Source organism: Callospermophilus lateralis, chromosome 20 (assembly GCF_048772815.1).
Source record: "Callospermophilus lateralis isolate mCalLat2 chromosome 20, mCalLat2.hap1, whole genome shotgun sequence".
NCBI lineage: Eukaryota > Metazoa > Chordata > Mammalia > Rodentia > Sciuridae > Callospermophilus > Callospermophilus lateralis.
This window is the reverse complement of record NC_135324.1, coordinates 5,308,625-5,333,639: the sequence shown is the minus strand read 5'-3', so window position 1 is coordinate 5,333,639 and position 25,015 is coordinate 5,308,625. Positions and strand designations below refer to the sequence as shown.

The following is a 25,015-nucleotide window of genomic DNA, read 5'->3' as shown; positions in this document are numbered from 1 at the left end:
CCCATACTTGGGAGTAGCTCTGGAGATCTCATTCATTCCCATCATTAACTAGATATATGAGTTTAGACAACTAACTTATCTTTTCTATGCTTCTTTACATTTCAGTTTTTATATCTGTAAAACAGTATCATTTTTGGGAGCTGAATAATTGATGTATCAGTTCTATAATTTTTACATTTTATTTTGCTTTTGGATACATTAATTCTGCTAATTTCTTCATGGAATTTATTTTATTGTATTTTTGTTAGTTTTTGGACTATTAGGTGCCTATGTTTTCTTAATATTTTTTGAAACTGCGGTCAGAATAGATTAATTATGAAAATTTATAAAGTGTCAAGGTTATGAAGCAGGAAAAGAAAGTATTCATTTTCCACTTTTACTCATTTCCTTTCAGGTTTGTTTAATATGTATTTCCAAGTCTAATTTGATACATAATAATTTCCTTTGCTTTTATGAATTAGCATTGTAAACATTTCCTCTGTCATTAAAAAGGATACTTGTTAGTCTTTTGTAATGATTGTAGAATAAACTTCCTTACTTGACAAAACATTTAATCACATCTCTAATTTCCTAAGACATTCCTCTCATATTTGGCACTAATGGTGTGTCTAGGTTTCTACAATTATGAATTATGTTACGAAGAATATCTTTGTAGTTTCATCTTTTGGCAGTATTTCAGATTATTTCCTAGGATAGATTGCTGGAAATAGGTCAAAGAATATTTTTAAGATCCTAGAAACAATTGCCAAATTACTTTCTAGAAAAATTACACCAGTTTAACATTCTCAATCAGTAATGTTTTTTTTCACTGCCACATCCTCACTGACACTGAGGGTTGTAATTTTCTTTAATCTTCTAGGATTAGCCCTTTAAACTATGTGGCATTCCAGGAAGTCAGAAATTAAGTGTGAAAATTCATTTGCATGTGACTAGTTTACAGCATGTTTGCTGCTTATCTGACTTTCATCCCACTGCCTAGCATGTTCCCAGACCATCTTCCCTGCTGTCCACTCAGGAATGCAAAAATACTTCTGAAATAAATATCCCAAACCAAGTACAAGTGACTTTTGGATTATTCTTACTTATCTTTCCCTCCATGGTAGATTGGTTAGCTAATGTTTCTGGGTGTGTATATCAAAGAGTTACCAGTGGGCATCAAAACAAACAGCCCATACTAAGCTTACAAAAATGGGATTCTAGCCTGTCATTCACAACCCTGGAGTGAGTCTTGGGTCCTCAATGACTGTCTCCCTGAAACAGTCAGTCTGAGTTCAGAGTCCTGAGTTGAAAAGGCTTCTTAGATTGCAGTACAGACATCCATCAATATCCAAGGGTAATTGGTTTCAGGATGACCTCGAATATCAAAATCTGAGGATGCTCCAGTCTCTTATATTAAAATGGCCTAGTATTTGCATAGAACCAACATATAACCTTTCATATACCTTAAATCATCTCTAGATTACTTAGAATACCTAATGCAGTGTAAGGATTATATAAATAGTTGTTATACTGTAATTTTTGGAATAATAACATGAACAAAATATGTACATTTTCAGTACAGAAGCAATTTTTCCCCCATCCACAGTAAGTTGAGTCTAGATTCAGAACCCTTGGATACAGAGGGATGACTATACTTATATATGATCTGAAATATACCCATCTCACCCCTAGAAAGTAGGCATCTTCATTTGGGAGCAACTCTGGAGATCTCATTCATTCCCATCATTAACTAGATATATGAGTTTAGACAACTAACTTATCTTTTCTATGCTTCTTTACATTTCAGTTTTTATATCTGTAAAACAGACTGATTATACCAAGGATTTTAGAGATTCTCTCCAACTTTAAACTTGTGTAATTTTGGCCAGGCATGGTGGTGCACACTTGTACTTGGTTGCTGAGAAGCAACCCAGGAATCTGAGACAGGAAAATCACAAGTTCAAAGCCTGCCTCAGCAACTTAGCAAGGCCCTAAGCAACTTAGATAGACCTTGTCTCAAGATAAAAAATAAAAATGGCTGGGGAATGTGGCTTAGTGGCAAAGTGCCCCTGAGTTCAATCCTCAGTTTTAAGAAAAATTTTTAAGTATAGATTTATAAAACTTTATGGAGATGCATTTAGAGTCTGTGATATCATTAAAATTATTTATGAGAACATACAATCATCCCCTAAATGCCCAATTATGAATAAGGCTTGTCAATCTTGGTGAAATAGGATTAAATGTTCTACATTATTATACAGTGGGAAATGACTTGTAAATCATTTTTCTGGAGTTAACTCAGGTCTTAAATAAATTTTGAGAGGAGTTATTATCTATACTTAATTATTCTTAAGGAAACCCAGGACATTTGGGGCTCTTGCTAATCCTTTTAAAACAGCAACATAGAGAGTTCTTATGAGATTCACTGTTTTTCACTTTCAAATGTTTTTTTTTTCTGGTGCAACTGTCAAAAATTATGAAATATTAGTTAGACCCATTCTGACATTTCTTGGTTTCATTACAGCAGGAAACCTGGTACTTAGCATGTAATTATTTTGTCTTTTAAAGAAAGTTGACATTCTGTTTATCAAAAACTGAACTTGTACAATTTAGTTTCTGAAGTTTCCTGTATTTTGAGATTCCTAAGCTGCTTGAAAACAAAACCCCTCCTAGGGATTTTAAGAGAGACACCGTGTGAAATATTCATAGGAACACACCATGATCTGTTTCCATGCAGGGTTGGGGCGTCAGACACGTCACATTCGTGGACAATGCCAAGATCTCCTATTCCAATCCTGTGAGGCAGCCTCTCTATGAATTCGAAGATTGCCTAGGTGGAGGTAAACCAAAGGCTTTAGCTGCAGCTGACCGGCTCCAGAAAATATTCCCCGGAGTGGTACGTTGATGCTTTTTGAGACTATCACAGGTTTTTTCCTTCCATCTATAAATGTTTAAAAATCTTGGGGAATGAATACCTATGGTATCAGTTACAGAGAAACAGACACATGTCACTCCCTGACAGGCACTCATCATGTGACCAAGACTGTTACCTCATCTCTGAGCTAGAGATTAAAAAATATAGCAAGACTGGGCATAGTGATGCATGCCTATAAGCCCAGTGACTCTGGAGGCTGAAGCAGGAGGATTGCATGTTCGAGGCTAGCCTCAGCAATTTAGTGAGGCTCTAAGCAACTTATAAAACCCTGTCTCAGAATAAAAAAATAAAGGGACCTGGGCATGTAGCTCAGTGATAAAGCACTTGCCAAGTATGTGTGAAGCCCCAAGTTCAATCTCCTATATTACAAAACAGAACAAAACAAAGACCTCTCATATATTCTGGTGAAAATGAAATGAAAAGTATATGAATGAAAGTTTTGTAAGTTGTAAAACATTGTGTGAATTTAATTTGAGGAATTTAGAAGTATGTATATTTTTATATCCTGTGCAGTTCTAAAGGTAATTTATGGTGGTCCTGATATAGCATATTGTTTTTTTCCTATCACCAGACCTTTTTTGATAGTCACTAAGTATAGGTTTATGAAATTAAATTGAATGCAAGTCTGTGGAGGACAAAAATTGGGTAAAAAGTTGGATTTTCTTTTTTCTCGCTGCTGCTTATTTTTGAGCTACATCATTGGCTTTAGAATCATTAGATAATGAGAGATGTCATTCACCTCATTTGATTCACAATCTTGAGCTTTTTTTTTTCTTTTTTTGAGGTCATCTAGCTAAGATTCTACATCTTTTTAAAATATTTATTCTTTTTTTGTAGTTGTACACAATAACTTTATTTATTTATTTTTTTATGTGGTGCTGAGGATCAATCCCAAGGCCTTGCACACATAAGGCGAGTGCTATACCGCTGAGCCATAACCCCAGCCCCAAGATTCTACATCTTAATGCTTAATCAGTTTATCTGACAGGAGTCAGATTAGGTGTCTTCTGAGCATCTACTTCTACTTAAGATGCCAGAAAAGGCTCCCAGCCCTCACCAAAAAAACAAAAACAAAACAAACAAAACAAAACAAAAAAACCTGTCTTTCCAAAGTTTCTCCATTTAATTGCTCAGTATTGATTCATCTGTTTCAGAAGTCTTTGCTCTAGAAGTCATGTTGATCGTTTTGTTCATTTCACCAGTATCCCTGAGGAATCATTTATTGGGTTTAATTCAACAGTATTGATTGAATACCCACTGTGTACCCAGCCATGTGCTAGATGCCCAAATAAATAAAATAAGTCACAACCCTGTCATTGAGGAGGGATAGTAGGTAGGTCTCTGCTGTCACAGTATTACATATCACACAATCCTAACATCTCATTTAACAACATTTATTTCCTACTCATGATTGTGCAGGTTGTTTATGGTTCTGTTGTTAGACTAGGTTGAATTCAGGACTTTTAGTCAGCTTCTGGTCAGAAGTGTGTGCCATTATTTCAAAATGGAGGCTAACAGATTCAGAAAGTCAAGGATCATATGTTTTCTCTTATACTTGGAAGCTAGAAAGAAAAAAATTTAAGAAGGGACCTCATGAAAATAGAAAGAAGATCAGTAGAGTTGAGGAAGCAAGACAGGAGGAGGTAGAAGGGGAGAAAAAAGGGAGGAACTGGGAATGAAATTGATCAAATTATGTTACGTGCATTTATGAATATACCACAATAAATCCCACTATTACCATGTGATCATAATGCACTAGTTAAAAACAGTAGAGGCTAAAGAGCCACAGTCACCTCAGTCCTGCTGTTCTTATAGTAGAAATAGAAGCCTAAAAGAATTTGCAGTCATCATACCTCCTATAGGCTCAGCTGCATGGCACAATGCAGGGCCTTTCCTTTCTAGTGCCTAAGCAAGGCTCAGGGTCAAGCCCAGAGTCAATGGGTTAGTCAGTAGACTCTGCCTTCTTCATGGGAGGTCCTGAAAGTCATGTGGCAAAGGGCTTGGACATGAAATTCTACTAGGGGGAGTAAGGGCATAGTTGGGAAGAATGATCCAGTCTATCACTGGGGAGGTATTAGGTACTCCCCTCAGGGACCATGGGGACTTGGCTTTGAACCTTGAGTTCTGCCACTTGAAGTTGCCTGAGTTTTGCTTACCTAAATTCTAGCCATTGTCTATGAGCCCATGCAATTCCCTGTTTATTTGTTTAGTTATTCTGTTACTCATTCATTAGGTGTTTATTTAAGGCTTACCTTGTGCAGGGATAAGAGAAATGATGGACATTTCTCACCCCACCCCTTCAGCCCCACAGGGAGTTTATGATAGTTTAGTGGTGGGGAGGGGAATGGTCATTAATAAATAATTTCACAAATATGTACAATATTTTTTAGTTGCAGATGGACACAATACCTTTATTTTATTTATTTTCATGTAGTGCTAAGGATCAAATCTAGTGCCTCACATATGCTAAATGAGCACTCTACCACTGAGTCACAATCCCAGCCCCACAGATAGTTATAATTGTCATAAGTGTATGTATGATTCAAGAGCTCAGTTGCCAGGAGCGTGTGGCAGGTTGCTGAGCTAGATTAGGGGCTGAGGGTGGAATCAGGTAATCAAATCCTGAAGGGTGAGTGGGAGTAGGCTAAATTAAAGTAGCAGAGCTGTCTGTGAAAAAAATCTAAGGCAGGAAAGAGTGTGATACTTTTGAGGACCGAAAGAAAGCCGGGGTGGCTGAAGCTTAGATGTCAAAGAAGATAAAGGGAGGCTGAGGCAGAAGCAAGGGCCAGATTATTGTGCTGGGCCTTAGAGATCAAGCCCAGCTTTTCTTGGGAAAATCAGCACACCGAGCAACCAAGCCTCTTTTTAGCACTTACATCATGTTATCCTGTTTTCCCTGTTGCATTAAGGTGAGGCCAGGGTCCAAGCTTCCAAAACTTTTATTTGGTGCCTTATAAATAATAACTTATCTGAGTATTTGTATAATTTATCAACTTCGTGAAAAGTTCTTGTGAAACTGTATAACTTATTAGTTAACCATAAAGATTTTTTTCATATACTTGATTTAAAGTAGCTTTTTTCATCCAATATATCTTTATCGATCACCTTTCTTACACCAAGCCATGGAGAAAAGGTCAGGCCTCCATGAACAAAGCTTGGCCCTATCTTCATAGAGCTTATATTCTAGTTGATCACATATATGCTGAATAATTAATTTTTTAAATTATAATGAAAATAGTAAGTATTAAGGAGGATAAGTAGAGGGAGGACTTGGCTTTGAATCTGAGTTAATGAAATACCAAAGAGTGGGCCCTGTACAGGTTTGCTAGGCTAGAGAATGCTTTCTTCAGGCAGTGTCATGTGTCTTGACCTCTGAAGGAATTAATTAAAAGAACAGTTTGAGAGAGGCAGGCGAGAGGCAGAAAGTGGTGGGAGAGGCCAGAGGTCTAGAAGGGCATTCCAGGCAAGAGAAGTGGACTTTTGAAGTTAGCAGATGTATGAAATGCAGACTTCTCAGGCGATCTAATCACCTGGAAATGGTAGAAATCCTGGTTCTATTAATGCAGGATTGCCTCACTTGTTCAGTTATTGCAGAATTCTAATCTTGGAACTTGAAGCCTAGTAACATTTGACTTGGAAAAAAAAAAGTAGTGGGTGATAGGTCTTTTTTAATTTTAAATTTGACATAATACACTCACAGGAAGGTGCAGTGATATTGTCCCAGGAGGTTGTAAGCACCCATCCCCCAGCCACCCCTGGGTGACAGACCTAGGTGACAGGGTAATGTCAGTGGATGGCTAACTTGGAGAATCTTGAATATATTCTCGCCTAGATCTAGAAAGTCTGACTTTTACTTTTTGCGCTAAAATATCTTTGACCCAAACTAACCATTTTCTGACCCCAGACCCTCAAGTAACTCAAAGTCCAGATCTTAAGAATCTCTTTATTTTTTTTCTGCATGTGATTCCTTGAGTAATTTTTTTTTTTTTTTTTTTTTTTTTTTGGGTACTGGGGATTGAACTCAGGAGCACTCAACCATTAAGCCACATCTCCAGCCCTATTTTGTGTTTTATTTAGAGACAGGGTCACTGAGTTACTTAGCACCTCTCTGTTGCTCAAGCTAGCTTTGAACTTGCGATCCTCCTGTCTCAGCCTCCCAAGCCACTGGGTTTATAGGCGTGCACCACCACTTTGACTCTCTGATGTTGGTTTCTCATTGAACTTTTCAGGGGGTCTTTAAAAAGCTATATTAAATTACATTAAAAGAACTGCTCTACTGCAGATGCTTGTGCCTAATCCTGAGGTTAATTGGATAAGAAAACAATCTTTTATAAATCAAATTATTATTTGATGTCACCATTTTTTAAAGGTGAAACAATAAAATGTAGGCTTTAGGAGCAGACCAAAGGGTTTTTGTTTTTGTTTTTTGGGTGGGAGGTGAAAACCAGGGCCTTACACATGCTAGGCTACTACTACTGAGATACACCCTCAGCCCCACACTTGAGGTTTGAAAACCCAGCTCTGGACAACTGCTTCTCATCCTGATAATGACTTGCTTTCTCACCTTAAATAATTGTGCTCCCGGGCAAAGTATGTGAAATAGTGAATGACTCTTTTTAGACAATAGGCTGTGGAAGATCGTGGGTCCCCACAGAAGGAAATCAAGAACATTTGTCCCAGTTCATTGTCTAGTGATACTTTGTTGTGCCAAGCCTGAGGTACCCAAGAAGATAATTCTGTTTTTGCTGAGCTGGTGAAGCAGTGGCAGATATAAGTATAGAGAAGAAGTTCTAGAAAACTGCCTTGCCTTCTTCAGCAGCACCTTGAGCCCCTCCCCTTTTTTTTTAAGCTGCATATACTTAGGTACCCCTCTGAGATGCTGGGAAGGAAACATCACCAGGGGGCTGTGAGCTAGTAGAGATTACAGAGGTCAAACAGGGCCAAGAGTCACAGGACCCCAATTATAAGAGTACAAAGACCTCATTGAGTACTCTGAGCCTGCAAGTGAAAACCCAGAAGGAACATAGAACTAAAGCTAAAACTGTGAAGCTTCTAGAGAAAAGCTCAGTGGTCTTGTGATAGTCAAATATTTCTTAGAACCCAGTAAAACAGGCTATAAATGAAAAAAAAAATTGTTAACTTGGGTTTTGTCAAAATTTAAACTTCTGTTTTTCAACAGACACCAATTAGAGAATGAAATAACTAGCCAAACTGAGAGTACATATTTGGCAAACAACTTCTACCTAGAATACATGAACAATTACCACTCGATGATAAAAATTCAAACCAGCCCTTTTTTTTAAGGGACAAAAGGCTTGGATAGGTACTTACTTCACAGTGAAGATATATGAATGGCCAGTGAACACATGAAAATGCTCAGTATCAATAGTCACTAGGGAAATATAAAAAAGGATCATGAAGACATATTATTGTAGAGGTTCGGGATGTAGCTCAGTGATGAACATGAGGTTCTGGTTTCAATCCCCAGCACCCATGTGAGTGCACACACACACACACAAGAAAAGCTGTATCATTATAAACCACTAAAATGATTAAAATTAAGAAGACTTGACAGTGTTAAATGTCAGGCTGTGGAGCAACCAGACACTCTATACTTTCTGGTAACACAGCCACAAGAAATTCAGCATGCACACCTAACAATTACAGTTTCACTTTTCGATAATTTACCTAAGAGAAAGAACATATGTGCACTGAAATACTTATACAGAAATGCCCTTTGCAACTTTATTCATAATAGCCCAAATCAGGAAATAACTCAAGCCAGCAAGTAGAGAATGAATCAAAAAATATGGTAGAGTTACACAATAAAAAGGAATGTAATATTGATGCTTAACGATATGGATGAACCTCAGAAGCATTATGTTGCATGAACAAAGCCAAACATAAGTGAGTATATTTTTAGGATATCATTTATTTCAAATTCTAGAATAGGCAAAACTCAGCTGTCTTTGTATAGTCATAATGGTGGTAGTTGATATTGGATAAGGAGGGGCACAGGAGAGCATTCCAGGGTTATTGAAGTGTTCCACATCCTGACAGGTGTATGCAGTGATTACTCTTCAATTTATCAAGATATGTTGAACTGTCCATGTGAAATATGGGTATTTCACTTTATATAAATTATACCTCACCCTTGTTATACTTTTGAATCATCTGAGGAGTTTTAGAAAATAATGATGTCTACATCCACTCTCAAAGATTCCAGTTTTAACAGTCTGGAGAAAAGCCTTTGATTGGGGGTTTTTAGAATCCTCATAAGTTATTCTGTGCAGCAAAGATGGAAAACTACTGTGTTGAAACTTTCTGAATTAAGTTTGTTGAATCTCTGGAGTATGAACCTAAGGAATGGGCTGCTTTGTCCGCTTACTAGCTGAAATTTCAGCCAGTAAAAGTTTATTTAGATTAGTGAAGTTTATGTGGCTAAGGATCAGTTATTCAGAAGGTCAGAATGGGTATTGTGTAATTATGTGCCAATCTTGGTGTCATTAAACCTACGCAATAGCTTTTTGGATCACACTCCCACCATTTAACATGCTTTGTCAGTTGTAATATGCCATTAAGTTATTATTGTTATTAGCACTGTAGGTGTTGCTTTCATAATATTTTATTATGCTAATTGGTACAAGGTAAATGCGTGATATCTCATGTTCATAATGAGGTCTTGGTCTTTATGGCAATCTCTTTTTTCAAATGGACTTGTTTGGGAATCTTTTTCTGAAGCTCTTGCTTCCTAGAATCCTTTCCTGCTTTGCTTGGAACTCCCCACCCCCTATCTTTTTGGAATCATTGCTGCCCCTCTCTTTAATTCCAGAGATTAGGCTTCAAGTTGAAGACAAGGAAAAAATATCTTCAATCTACAAAATAGATTTTCCTTTGTAAAAAGACCTACTTGCTTTGCCCCTGAACTGTTTTTTTCAGGGTGAAGAGTTTTGGCAAATGAATAGAAAAGTTGATGTTTTCACACACTTCCCTGTGGCCAGAGGAATGCGGGGGATTAAGGGTACAGTTGGTGACTCTAGAACACTTTCTTTTCTATGAGAAGTTAATGTCCCTGGCTTCATCAGTGTTCATGTGTGGTTCACTGTTAAAATCAGGCAAGAGGGCTGGGGCTGTAGCTCAGTGGTAGAGCACTTGCTTAGCATGTGTGAGGCCTTGGTTCAATCCCTCGTATCAGGGGAAAGAAAAGGTTCAAGGAAGATTTGCAGCTTGTCTTGATTTTTAAGAGGTGAAAGAGGTGGAAGGCATAGGTAGAGTAAGAAAAAAGCAGAATTTCGGTGCACAGAAATTTCTAGTTTTAAGTGACCACATATATGTGCTGGTAGCTGTGGGGAAATATGGTCTTGAGAGCTCACCTGTACCTTTGCCTCAGACATAAATACATTCAAGTGTTTCCCTAGAATGCCAGAGGGTTCAACATGAGCATCCCCATGCCGGGTCATCCAGTGAACTTCTCCAGCATCACACTGGAGCAAGCCCGTAAGGATGTAGAGCAGCTGGAGCAGCTCATTGAAAGCCATGATGTCATCTTCCTGTTGATGGACACCAGGGAAAGCCGGTGGCTTCCTGCAGTCATTGCTGCAAGCAAGAGAAAGGTAGTGTGTGGAACCAGGGGTACTTGTCCCTGTGACTTAATACACCACCACCCCAACCTTTCCTTCCCCCAGCAAAGAGGGGTGACATGTGTAACCCTAGAGCCCAGTGCCAAAAGGCTTTCACTACAGATGCTGTTTTTGCTCACTTCATCACCCAAGATAATAGTTAGTGTTTACAGTTTACCTTCCCTCAAGGTCCTTTGAGGTGCTCAACACCAGCAGGAATGATACGCCTGGGTTCAAATTCGAGCTCCAAGAGGGCAGGAACTTTCACTAATATTTGGTCAGTGACAATTTTAAGGACCATCAGTAGAGAACAGTGAACTAAATCACAATCCAATACCCATGGTGGAATAGCGTGTAGCCATTCACTTTTATGTTTCAAAGAATTTTAATATGGAAAATACCATGCTGTGTTAAATAAGATACAATATTGTATATATTTTAGTATCAATTATGTTTAGATATAAACATATACATATAAACATTTCTATATGTCTATCCATCCATTCATCCATCTATCAAGAGAGAAAAGAAATAGGGGAAAGAGAAAGGGGAAAGTTGGGGAGGAAGTAAAAGGGAGAGGAGATAGCAAGAAGAAATGTTTCAAACTCTTACTTGTTTGAACTGTGTATGTTGAGTGATTTTTTTTTCTTTTAGTATGATTTGTTCATACTAAAAGAAAGTATTTTTCATACTTTCTATATGATCAGAAATTTGAGAGAGCACATCAAATTATAATTAAGAAAAGTTCTTATAGTATAAATAAAAAAAGATGTCCTTAAAAATCTATATGGTAAATGAATTATATGACAATGTGAATTATATCTCCATGAAACTGTTATAAAAAAAATCTACATGGAGCCAAGTGTGGTGGCATACACCTGTAATCCCAGCGATTTGGGAGATAGAGGCAGGAGAATCACAAGTTTGAGGATAGCCTCAACAACTTAGTGAGACCCTCAGCAACTTAGAGGAACTCTCAAAAAAAATAAAAAATAAAAGGATTCAGGATGTAGTTCAGTGGTAAAGCAACCCTATGTTCAATTCCCAGGACCAAAAAAAAAGAAAAAGAAAAAGAAAAAATCTATGTGATATAATGGTACAAAGAATGGGCCTAAGAACTTGGTTTTACATTTCTGCCTATAAGCTATGTGACCTTGGGCCAGTAATAGAACTAAACTCTCTGACTTCCATTATCCTCATCTAAAATTGAACAATGTTTGTAGGGAGTTTTAAATGAAATGACAGTTTAAGTGCCTTATGCTTAATAAACCCTCAGTATTGGGAAGCTTGTAACATCATTGGTTGTTAGAGTCCAGTTATACTCCTATGCAAAAAAAATTATAAAATTTAACTAAATATGAAATTATCCCTGGTTTAAAAAATGTTTCCATTAATTCTCTTATTCCTTGATATCTACAGCTGGTCATCAATGCTGCCTTGGGATTTGACACATTTGTTGTCATGAGACATGGCCTGAAGAAACCAAAGCAGCAGGGAGCCGGGGACCTGTGTCCCAGTCACTCAGCGGCATCTGCTGACCTCCTGGGCTCATCACTTTTTGCCAACATCCCGGGTTACAAACTTGGCTGTTATTTCTGCAATGATGTGGTGGCCCCAGGAGATGTAAGTAAATTTCTTGGTGTTTCCAAAGATTTCTGATGACCATGTTGTGTAGTAGGGCAGAGAAACAAAGCTCTTTCATTGTTATTTATAGACTGTCTTTCCACAAAGAGAATTCTCCTATTTGGGGGGGATGGCATTGTTCCAGGATGAGCCTCAATTGGAATCATCAACTGTCCAGCTCTTCCTCATTCACCAAGAAAAATGCAGCCACAGATAATTTGGAGGGGTATGAGCTCAGTGAGGAAAGTGTAGCCCAGCCTGGTTCCTGACAGCATGCAGTACTTTCTCCTGTACTTATCTTAGTAAAATAAACATTAAACATAGCGAGTCTGAAGATCCACATGCCAATCCAGACCTTGACACAGTCTCACAGGTGATTCCAAATAAGCCTCCTAGACTCCCTGTGCCTCTGCAGAATGGGAGTGGGGCATAGACTTGTCATTTTTTTTTTTTTTTAGGTTGTAGATGGACACAATACCTTTATTTTATTTATTTGGTTTTTTTTAATATGGTCCTGAGAATCAAACCCTGTGCCTCACACATGCTAGGTGAGTGCTCTATCACTGAGCCAAAACCCCAGACCAACTTGTCATCTTTTTTTTTTGTTCAAATTAAAGATTGATTTTTTAAAAATGTTTTTTAGTTGTCAGTGGTTCTTTATTTAATTTATTTAAATGTGGTGCTAAGAATTGAACCCAGTGCCTCACACTTGCTAGGCAAGCACTCTACCATTGAGCCACCATCCTAGCCCCGATTTGTCATTTTTAACAAGTGACAGTGCAGGATTCCAAGATGTTAAATTTCATGTACACAGTCAATAATATTTTAGTGTAATTACGCCCAGTGAAATATTTGAGGCCTACTAATACTAAAAATTGTTTGTTTGTATAAAATTCAAATTTGACTGCACATCTCGTATTTTATCTGGCAAGCTAGCAGAAGAAGGAAAAATGCTGGCTGTGTCAGCTCACAGCAGAAAGTGGGTCAAGTGTGGAAGTGCTCTGAACTGCCAGACCACACTGTGCAAATGTGAGATTCTCTAGCTTGATTGACACCACTGGAGCTGGTCTGCAGGAGTGGTCTTTCATCAGAACAGCTCATAATTTCCAGTGAAGCAAAGCAGAGATGCTTTCTGTATCTACCCACCCTCTATACACACACATTTTCTCCTTCTTTTAAAACTTGTTCTTTAATAATGCTTATCTTTTTTTTTTTTTTTATGACTGGCTTTTATGACCCCCTAGTATAAAGAAAAGATGAGCTTTCTCTAATGTGAGGAAGATGGTTCAATGATCTCCATCATGGTATGAGAATATGTGGCTGGTCCTGTCATTTAGTTATTGCCAACAAGAAGAATGCATGGTCCCTTCCACTAAAGTCATGTCCATTTGGAAAGTAAGATTTTCAGAGTCAAAATTTTCTTGACCACCCCTGAATTAGCCCAGAGTTTTTAGATTAGAATTCTTCGGTTGAATCAATGAAGGCTTATGTTTGGAGCTAGGCTATAGCAAAAATGCTTGTAGGTAAGCCCTGGGACCACATTAAGGGTGAGGAGGTGTGTACATTTCAAGGGGCATGTAGGAACTGAGACTTGCAAGTTAGCAAACTCCTGTTTCCATCTCTGGGTCACTCAGAAGCATTAGCTTGGTTAGAATGGTAGAACACTTGCCTATCCAAATTACTCTTCCTTTCTATGTCTCCACAGTGTAACTTCCAAGCCCAAGAGATTTGAATTGAGTCAGTGGAAGGAGAGTGCATGGTGCAAATCCACAGTATGAGGCAGCAGAGCCCTCATTTTGCTTGCCATCACCAATCTTTAATTGTTGAGGCTGCTAATCCTTTTCAGAATTATTTCCTCATTGAATTAACTGAATTGTGTATTTTGTGTAACTTGATCCTCCCAGAAATGGTGTTATTTGAAGCTGGGTGTTCTCTGCCAACAATGAGCATCTGGTTGTATTTTAAAGCTTTATCGTGGAGGAGAGCCTTGCTCAAACAGAGTTGAGTGGACTAGAACTTCCAGCACGTGTCAATGATTGTTTCTCTGCAGTCAACCAGAGACCGGACCTTGGACCAACAGTGCACAGTGAGTCGTCCAGGACTGGCCATGATTGCAGGAGCCCTGGCAGTAGAATTGATGGTGTCTGTTTTGCAGCATCCAGAAGGGTGAGTTTGCTATTTAGAAATGGTGTTTAAACAAAGCAAGCATTTTTTGGCATTTGGTCTTGCTTGACCTATTCTTAATCTGACTTTTCTGAGAATTTTATTATTTTTTCTATCCTCAAAAACACAAGACTAATAAACAAACAAACAAACAAACAAACAAAAACAGCCTGGTCCAATTCTTTGGACAGGGAGAACTTGCCATGTGATCTTTGAGGCTATATCCCTTGAGTTATTTGGCAACTGTTAATAAGGAAGAATACAAGTTTTGGTAGGGACTCTCGGACACTAGTGTACTAGTAAGTTTTTATTTTTTCCATCCTTGAATCTTTGTAAGGTGGTACATGAATCACCAATGTTAGAAATTGTATTCAACTGTATATAACAAAGATTCATGTTCAGTAACTTTGCCAAATGAGCTTTATCTTTCTTATGCAACAAGAAGTTCAGAGGTGAGCAGTCCAGGGGTAGTACAAAGAATCCATTATGCCATCAGAGACTGAAGTTACTTCTTATCATTCACTCAGCCACTCTTAGCTTTCTTTCTCATGCATGGTAGTTTGTGGTTATGGGGTGGATACTGTGCGATCAGTATTACATCTGTGTGCCCATTTAGAAGAAGGAAATGACCAAAGGATGAATGTTGTGGTCATCTGAGTGTGCCCCTTTTTAAAGAGCTTTCCTGAAAGATTAACCTATTAATTCTAACTCCTAGTTGCAGGGAATACTGATGAATGTAGTTTTGTTTTCTTTTGTTTTGTTGGCTGGGCATATTGCCCCTCTGTATAAAATTATTGTGAGAAGGTAGAAGAATGGAGGTTGAACAGACAACCTGTGTATTTTCACATTTATTTTTTTGAAATGTTATATATTTTAAGTTCCCAGATATATTGTTATATATTTGGTGTTTAGTTTTAGAGAATTTTTTTATTCCCATTTTCGTTGCTTTTCATTTCTTTATCTTCAAACTCCCAGAGAAGGGCATTTTTTCATCTGCCTGAAGAACAATTCCCTTTAGGGTTTTTTTTTTTTTTTTTAGAACTACCAGTGACAGACATGGTGGAGCATGGCTGTAATCCAAGTGTCTCAGAAGGCTGAGTCAGGAGGATCCCAAGTTCAAGGCCATACTTATCAACTTAGCAAGGCAACTTAGTGAGACCTCTCTCAAAAACTAAGAAGAGATGGGGATGTGGTTCAGTGGTATAGCATATCCTGGATTTAAATCCTAGTACCAAAAGGAAAAGAAAAAAGAAATACTAATGACAAATATATTTCAGTTTTTGTTTGTCTGAAACTGTCTTCATGTTTGAAAGAGGATTTCTTGTGTTCTATAGAATTCTGCATTGGCACTCATTTTCTTTCAGCACTTTGAGAGTATAATTGGATTGTATTTGGTTGCCTTTATCTCTGTTGAGAACTTAAGGATTTTTCCCATTGTTGCTGTTTTGAGCAATTTGCTTTGCTCCCTTTTGCCTCCCCTGAGTTGCTTCAAGATGATCTTATTGCCTTTGCCTTTCAGAAGTGTGACCATCATACACCATCTTCTGTATTTTTTCTGACTGAGCTTTCTAGTGCCTCTTGAACCTGTGGCTTAATGCTTTTCATCTATTGTGGAAAAATCTCAACCATTATATTAGAAAAATTACTTCTCTCATTCTCTTTTGCCTTGTTTCTCTTGAGACTCCAGTTACATACCAGTTGGAATCATGTGTCTTTCATGGTCTCTTCTGTATTTTTAATCATTTGTCTTTCTTTGCTTCAGTCTAAGCTCTTTGCCTTTGATTGTCTTCCAGTTATGATTCTCTCATCTTTATGTCTGCTATGTGTAAAACCAATATCATTATCAAGATGTTTCAGGGTCAGAATTGCCATTTGACTTTATTGGGTTTTTTAAATACCTTTATTTTATTTATTCATTTATTTATTTATTGATTGATTGATTGATATGTGGTGCTGAGGATGGAATCCAGGGCCTTACACATTCTAGGTAAGCACTCTACCACTGAGCCACAATTGCAGCCTACCATTTGATCTTATTTTATATATTTCCTAGTCTTTGCTAAAGATCTGATGTTTGTTCTTTTTGATTCCTTGAGAACATTTAATCTGCCTTTAGCAGATATCTCCATTGTTTGTATCTCCTAAGGTTCTGTTCCTGCTGTCTGTTGTTTTTCCTACCTACCTTTTGGTCATGTGTTGTCTTCTTATATACCCATTTCTAAAAACAACAATGATAAAAGTTGTTATTATGGAAAATTCAAAAATATATACTAAACCTTCTGTTTACTCCACCTGGTTTAACATCTACCAACACATGTTCAGCCATCATTTATCTACACTGCTATCTGTGCTTTTTTTCTTCTTCCTACTGACTTTTTTAAAAAGCAAATCCAAGATATAGCATTTTATAAAGTGAATCTTTTTAGTATGCATCTCTACTGTTTTTAGTTGTAAAAACAAAGAATTCCTTGATGTATTCACATACCCAATTAATATTGAGACTTCTCAAGCTGGATGCAGTGATACCTGCTTATAGTCCCAGCTACTTGAGAAGCTGAAGCAGGAGGATCCCTTGAACTCATGAGTTTGGGAACAGACTGGGCCACTGAGTAAGACATTTTCTTAAAAATAGAAAAGAAATTTCTCTAATTCCTTGAATATTTGGAGGACGTTGCAGGGGATTATATCTAGAGCCTGGTGCTTGCTAAGCATATGTTCTACCCCTGAGCTATACTTCTAGTCCCTGTTTGGTTATTTTTGATTGAGCGATGGACATGACATATAAAAATTGTAGAGATGTGATTTACATTTTCTTCTGGAAAACTGCTGGTAAGTTCACTAGCCATCTTAGAATACCTTAATCCATTTAGGAATGGTCTTTTTCTGGTTCGCCTTTTCTCTGGGATAGGCCCCAGTGATCCCAACTTTATGTCTGAGATATTTTCCATGATTTTTCCTTATTGGCAGAACTCAGAGTCTAGTTTTCCCCTCCAGCCTCATGAGCCTATTAGTGTCACATTCAACTTGTAATTCTATGGTCGTTGCTTTTGGAGGTTGAGAGTTACTTTATGGGAACCTCTAAGAATCCTGTTTTACTTTTATGGTCTTCTCTTCTCACAAATCTTTGTACTAATTCTTCCCTACCTTGGTATCTTTCTGATTCTTTCAAACAAAGATTTTTATATTTTGTCTACTGTCTTGATCTGTTTTTTATTACTATAACAAAATACCAAGGCTGGGTAAGTTAAAAAGGACAGAGTTATTTTGGCTCCTAGTCCTGGAAGTCAAGAGTACAGTGTGGGCATCCATTTGATTTTTGATGAGCATCTTGTGCTGTATCACAGCATGGCAGAGAAGAGGGAGGAAAGTGGCACATACAGAAAAGCATGTGTTTGAGAGAGAAAGCAAGGCAGTGACCTTGCTTTATAACCTGTTCTTGTGGTATCTAATCTAGTCCTGTAAAACCAAACTCCCTCCTGCCAGACCTAACCCATTTTTGAGAGAGCCTACCCCAGCTTCTAGTGAGGGTGTAGCCCTGTGATCTAATCACCTCTTAAAGCTTCACCACCTGGATACCATGACAGTGGCAATCACTTCAACTTAACTTTTGACAGGGACAAGCCACATCCAAACCACAGCATCTGCTTTCCTTTTATTCTCAATGGGAGGATTGGCCATGACCTCTTAGTTCACTAGTGTCACATCAGTTTAAAAATACTTTTAAATTTATTATGACTCATAGTGTTCCAGGCTTATATGAGAGAAGAAAGAAGTGAGTGAGCTTGTGGCTTTTGTTTAACTTGGCCTTGGGCCTTTTAGTATCTATACGTTGAACACATTGTATGTGTGTTATATTCCACGTAAAAAAAATTCACACAATTGTGACCTAGACACCTTATCTTCTCCAAGCAAGGAAAAGGTCTTGCTTACAAACAACAGAATTCTTTTTGCCTTAAACACAATGAGACAAAAATTAATTTTAAAAATAGAGTGAGTCATTTTAAAAAAAAATAGAATTAATGAAGAGGAGAGAAAAGGAAAGGAAGCAAAAAGAAATATAGAAATTTAAGATCTCTCAGTACCTGCTTGTGACTGTGCTGTGTCAGGGTCAGAGACAAGCCAGACTGATGTCAAGCAGGTATCCACACCTGACTCCATTACAGATGCATTATGATTGATTTATTTTTCAAATAATGATTTGGTGCTTTTTTTCTCCTACACACTATTCTAAGCACTTGACAAACATGAACCCATTTAATCCTTGTAGTAAACCTATTAGGAAAGAACAATGATTATTTGTCCTATTTTTGATGAGGAAACTGAGGCACAGGGAGGATAACCAAGTGGCTAAAATTTGGATATCTAATAGGTGGCTCAGCCAGAATTTGGTTCAGCCAGTGTGGCTCCAGAGTGTTTTGATCACCATGCAGTGCTGTCCTCTCTTTTCGGACTGCCCCTCTCGCTGCTTCCTGTTTAGTGGGTGCTTATCTGGCACTCTGCAGCCTCTGGATGTTTGTCCTTAAATGAGGTGATAATGCAATAAAAGAAGGAAAAAAGCAAAAATCTTTCTTTTTTTTTAAGATTTATTTTTCAGAAATTAAAGATTTAGTTCTCAGAAAGTCAACACAAATTTGAAAGAATTTTCTATTCATTTTGTGACTTAGAGGTTGTCTGCACATTTGAAAAGATGGCCTCTGTGCAGTTTTGTTGCTGTATGTAACTAGTGTAGAAGTCCTGGAGTTAAATTGAAGTAGGCAGCTTTTTAGTCCTCTCATGTTTGTCATCTGCTTTAGCTATCCCTGCTGTTTATGTTTATTGCTGCCTTATGGCAGGAAGTATTTGGGATAACATCTTCCAGAGTTAAGCCAGACACAGTAGTGCTCCTGTGGTCCTAGCTACTCTGGAGGCTGAGACAGAAGGATTTTTGGGGATCAGGAGTTTGAGGCCAGACTGGGCAACAAAGTGAGAGCCCATCTCTTTAAAAAAAGAAAGAACCAATGAAAGGAAGAAAGAAAAAAGTGAACTTAAAGTTAGAAAGTTTTCCACTTTAAAATTTCAATACAAAAATGTGCTGTGGTGTTTTATAATATTATCTCAGAGTGAGGAATTTATGCTTATAAGCTTATCACAAACAAAGTGTTGTGCTTGGCAGTTTATCTAATATGCTCCTAATTTATTCATCACAGTCTCCTTATTCCTACCTTATAGACAATGGGCCTGAAGCACACAGAAGCTAAACAACTTGCATGGTGATCACATGCTCTGGTCTTTCCACTTTCCAACTTCAAACCAAGCATGCTTTTTTTTTTTTTTTTTTTTAACTCTCTTTCCTTCTCTCCCCAGGGAAAAGAGGTTTTTGCTAGCTTGTGCTGCTCAGCAAGCACTTTGGTTACTTTCATGAACCTTGCATGGACATCCCTCCCTTCTGCATTATCTCTAAGTGTCTATCATAAATTCTGGTTAACTGAACAGTTTTAATTGTTTCCTGTCCCCAGGGGCTACGCCATTGCCAGCAGCAGTGATGATCGCATGAATGAGCCTCCAACCTCTCTTGGGCTTGTACCTCACCAGGTTAGTGATCCGGAAATGAAATCAGGATTCTGGACCTGATCCCTTTGGTGCAAGGGGAACACATGGGAGTCCTTTTACCATTCCACCATCCCAGCCCGCTTATCCCACAGCTGGGCTGTCAGTGGGGGAATTTTATGACCCCCTCCCCCAAATATACTCCTGCAGTATGCCAGTGAAAAGAAATCTGGAAAAAGCAGCATCAGCCTTACTCAGACTCTTTGATGCATTTGGCATGCTGACTAGAGTCCTCATCACAGAGTAGGAAAAAAAGGAACAGGCTTTTGAATCACCCAGTGGTTTAAATCCCAGTCCTGCAGTTATGAAGGTGGTCTTCCCTGACCAACTCATGAAACTTCTTGAAGTCTTAGTTCTCACTCTCTTTTTAATATATTTTTTTAGTTACTGAATTGGATATAACACTTTATTTTATTTATTTTTTTATTTTTATGTGGTGCTGAGGATCGAACCCAGTGCCTTATATGTGCTAGGCAAGTGTTCTGCCACTGAGCTTCTACCCAAGCCCCTAGTTCTCCTAACTTTAAATATACCTGCCTCATCTGGTAGCTGAAGAGACCAGGGACAGTAGATTGACAGGGCTCAGCCTCAAAGTGTATTGAGGGCTCTCAGCAAATGATGCCTACTATTTGGGCATTATTAATATTGACTACTTACCCAAATAGACAGCCTTTATGGGCAAGCCTGTTTGTTATTAGTATTGACTACTTACCGAAATAGATAGCCTTTATGGGCAAGCGTAGGAAAACCACTGGAAGTATGTAGTGTCACCAAAAAAAGGATGTCTTTTCAGAAATATAAGCCAAAACATCATAAGGAAGGCCTATTCCCTTAGGGAGGAAAAAGAATGAAGCTGAAGGATGAATACTTAGCATTGATGTTGCTGCTTCATTTGTTTCCATGGCCCTTTTCTTAGAGGAATGAAGAGGCTTTCTGGTCTTCTCCTTTGGAAATCATTCCCCTGGCGTTCATGTTGTGGTTCAGCAGTAACTTGCAGTCTGCCTTCTTTCAGTGCACTGGTGACAGTGCCCACCAATTTGATGTGCAAGGAGAGACTCACTTGGTTCATGTGTGCTTCTCTCTTCCCCTCAAATACCCACCTCCTGTCAAGGCCAGCTCTATTATTTTCCAACTGTGGATTAGAATCAGAAGAGGAGAAATGACCTGTCTATGGTCACTGACAGAGTTAGTGAATGAGCTGCAATCTAAATTCAAACCTGGCTGGGCATGGTAATGTACTCCTGTAATACCAGTGACTCAGGAGGCTAAGGCAGGAGGATCGCAAGTTCAAAGCCAACTTCAGCAAAAGTGAGGCCCTAAGCAGCTCAGTGAGACCCTGTCTCTAAATAAAATACAAAATAGGGGGCTGGGGATGTGGCTCAAGTGGTAGTGCTCTCATCTGGCATGCATGCGGCCCAGGTTCAATCCTCAGCACCACATACAAACAAAGATGTTGTGTCCGCCGAAAACTAAAAAAAAAAAAAATGAATAAATAAATATTAAAAAATTCTGTCTCTCTCCCTCTCTCTTAAAAAAAAAATACAAAATGGGGTTGTAAATGTGGTTCAGTGGTTGAGTGCCCCTGAGTTCATCCCCAGTACCCCAATAAATAAATAAATAAATAAACCCAAACCTGGCAGTCTGACCAGTGTTCTTTGAAAGTTTTGTGGGTAGAAAGAGCCCTGGTCCAAGCCAAGTATGGTGGCACACACCTGTCATCCCAGCAACTTGGGAGGCTGAGGCAAGAGGATTGCAAGTTTAAGGCCAGGCTCAGCAACTCTAGGGAGATAGATCCTGTCTTAAAATAAAAAAAGACTGGGGATGCAGCCCAGTGGTGAAGCACCCCTGGGTTCAATCCCCAGTACCTCCCCCCACCAAAAAAGCAAGCCCTAGTCCACACATTGTGGGACTTAGCTTGCAGTCTCTACTCCAGTGTTCTTGCACAATGCCACCCACAGTAGGCCTGTCCTTAGGTCCCTTAACATCCCTGAGCCTTCATTTTCCTATCAATTAATCAGATGCTTCACCTTGTGTCCAGGGGTGCATCTGACATGCCTATAAACCATAAGACACTGGGAAAATGTGACGTTTCCCCCTGACTCACACAAGGTGGCCTTTGTTTGACATGAGCCTTCTGTAGAGAAACCTTTCCAGCAAGACCCAACAGACACTGTAACAGCCATCTAGCACAAGGCCACTGACCTGCAGGGCTGACCTCTGCTATTTATGTTCTCATATCTCATTCAGATCTTTCCCATGTTTCCCCTGCCCCCTCTTCTGACCTCGAGCTGTGCCCTCATCTCTTTTACAGATTTTTGTGCTGAGAAGGGCCTTAATTAAATTTTCAGTCATGCCCCTGCACTGGTTTCCTTCTTTAAGCCCTTTATGTTAAATTACTGCAGTTGTAGTTTTCTCAGTGCTGAGGCCAGAGGGCAAAACAGTCTCTCTAGAGAAGAGGCCCGTGTCAAAATGCATGTGCCCATGTTTTTCAGGCACTATGGCAACTAATCCCTCTTGGTGTTATTTATCCCCATTGAGCCTGGCAATCGTTTGTCATTCACCAACACTTCTAGTCCTCTCTCCTCCTTTTCAGATGTCTGAAGGATTATTTTGGTTGTTGGCCATCTCTTCATTTGGCCTTTTCAAAGACTAAAGAATAATGTGGCCATATATGGGAAAAGCTGTGTGTGTGTGTGTGTGTGTGTGTGTGTGTGTGTGAGAGAGAGAGAGAGAGAGAGAGAGATATTACTTGCTTACATTATTTCAAGTTCCAAACCTTTATTTTTAGCTACATTCTGAAAAAGAAAGTGGAGAAAGAACTTGAAGAAATTAATCTCAGGGTTGTAAGGTCTCCATTTATAGAGTTTAAACAATCTCCCCCCACTTTTTTCTTAAGCGGAATGAGTCCATTTATGCAACTGTGTTTTAATTAGGGGAACATCGTTTCCACAAAAACAGTGGGTTGTGTTGCAATGTCCTCTTGCACACTCGACTCTTCCCTCCTCCTCCTTCCCCTCCTCCTCCTTCCCCTCCTCCTCCTTCCCCTCCTCCTCCTTCCCCTCCTCCTCCTTCCCCTCCTCCTCCTCTTCCTCCTCCTCCTCCTCCTCCTCCTCCTCCTCCTCCTCCTCCTCCTCCTCTTCCTTGCTCTCCCAGACAAATGATTTCCTGTTGGAGGGGAATTGGGTAAACTCCTTTGTGTACTTTGCATGTAAAGAATGGCCAGTGAGGTTCTCAGGGCTCGTTTTTCTCAGTGCCCCAAAGGAGAATATTTATTAATTGGCCCCTGCAGAATGAGATGTAGTAGAAAAGCCAGAGTCGTTGGACTGAGAATCACAAGGCCCTCTACCAGCAACTCATTGTGTAACTTGGAGAAAGTTCCATAACTTTTCCTGTGTTCCCCTGGTCTCTGCTCTCTGTGTCGGACCCCGGAGGCCTGAAGATTACTCAGTGTTCCCTCTGTAGAGCCACAGGCAGAATCTGGCACATCCAGAGATTGGCCAAGTACAGAAAAGGCTTGATTAGGTCCTGAAATTCAATGAAATTCTGCCTGAAGAAACCTCTTATTGAATTTGAAAACCGTGAAAACCATTTAAGGTGAAAAAATAGGCTTATGGGTCTCTTGGTTTTTGGGGTGTTAGTGTGTTTTGTTTTTCAAGGCTCTGTCCAACTGTATAAGCAGAAAGCAAAAAGTATAAACTACTTTCTATCTATAAAGAGAGTGATTTTTTAAAAAATCATTTTATTGATATGTGACTGTATATAGATAATCACACAAATGACTATGTGTACTGCTTGATAAATTATCACAAAGTAAACCCACTCCTGCGCCCAACATACAGATTGAAAGCAAATATTATCAAGCATGCTCACAGCTCTCCTTCTGCTTCTCTTGGTTATTGTCGCTACTTCCAACAGAGAGATGGACATCTTGACTCTCATATGACTCTGATCTTTCATATGATTTTGATCTTTCCATAGATGAATTTGTATAGGATGTGCTCCTTGGTCTGCCTTTGTTTGTAGAGACCTTTTTCATTATCATTCTTAGCATAGTAGTATTGTTCTTTCTGCTTTCCATCAACTGGAATCTTTTATTGGGGAGCGAGGGGCAGAGGACAGGAAAGTGGAGGAAAGGAAGGGAGGGAAGGAGAAGGAGAAAGGGTAGGGGAAGGGAGAAAGGAAGAGAAGGCAGGCAGGCAGGTAAGCTCATTGTCTTCCTGGCTCTTGGGGTGATGGCTGAGTTCTTCAAGATAAGATCCTTCCTCTGGTTCTTTTTTAAATGTTTTTTTTTTTTTTTTAGTTGTAGATGGACACAATATCTTTATTTGTTTGTTTATTTTTATGTGTTGCTGAGGATAAAACCTAGTGCCTTACATGTGCAAGCTAAGCTCCCTACTGCTAAAACACAACCTCAGATTTCCTCTGGTTCTTTGTGGGAGGCACACAGTTTAGGAGTTGTAAAACCTACAGGCCACTCCTGATATCTCCGGTAAGTTGGTTTGCAGGGTATTGTGCCATCCTGCGGGCAACACAAGTTCACAGCCTACAGGCCTGCTGATGCTTTGACTGGCTATCATTAGAGCATTTTTTTTTTTTCCACAAAACTTTCACCTTTATTTTATGAAGTAAAGTTGTAATAATGTCCTTGAGGAATGGGAAAAAAATAAGGAGAGAAATAAATTACAGTAGATGGGGTAGAGAGAGAAGATGGGAGGGGAGGGGAGGGGGGATAGTAGAGGATAGGAAAGGTAGCAGAATACAACAGTTACTATTATGGTATTATGTAAAAATGTGGATGTGTAACCGAGGTGATTCTGAAATCTTTGTAATGTTTTGAATAACCAAAGTGCATTGTCATTTTATCTAGTCACTGTATTGTGCAATAGCACAGAGCAACTTCTTACTCCTGTTTATCTATAACTTTGTGCCCACTGATCAACCTCTCCCCATCCTTCCTTACCCCATGTTCTCCCCAGATTCTGGTAATCACCATTGTATTCTCAACTTCTATGAGATCAACTTTGTTTATATTCCACCTAACAATGAAATCATTAGAGCATTTTAAAAACAAAGTGACACCATAGTAGTCATCCAGACATCAAAGTCCTGC

At 38.9% G+C, this 25,015-nt stretch overlaps 1 protein-coding gene across 2 annotated transcripts in view; it reads left to right on the top strand.

Moving 5' to 3' along the window:
• Positions 1-25,015, top strand: part of Atg7 (autophagy related 7) — a 246,640-nt gene that overhangs the window by 64,083 nt on the left and 157,542 nt on the right. The window contains exons 12-17 of one of the 2 annotated variants that reach the window (XM_076841136.1): positions 2,717-2,875; positions 10,333-10,527; positions 11,953-12,156; positions 14,207-14,322; positions 19,815-19,890; positions 20,822-21,240. In XM_076841136.1, the coding sequence (XP_076697251.1) occupies positions 2,717-2,875; positions 10,333-10,527; positions 11,953-12,156; positions 14,207-14,322; positions 19,815-19,890; positions 20,822-21,139 (1,068 nt within the window). In that variant the 3' untranslated portion in view covers positions 21,140-21,240. Of the gene's footprint in view, positions 1-2,716; positions 2,876-10,332; positions 10,528-11,952; positions 12,157-14,206; positions 14,323-19,814; positions 19,891-20,821; positions 21,241-25,015 lie in introns of those variants that run through there. The other variant, XM_076841137.1, reaches the window with a different exon arrangement.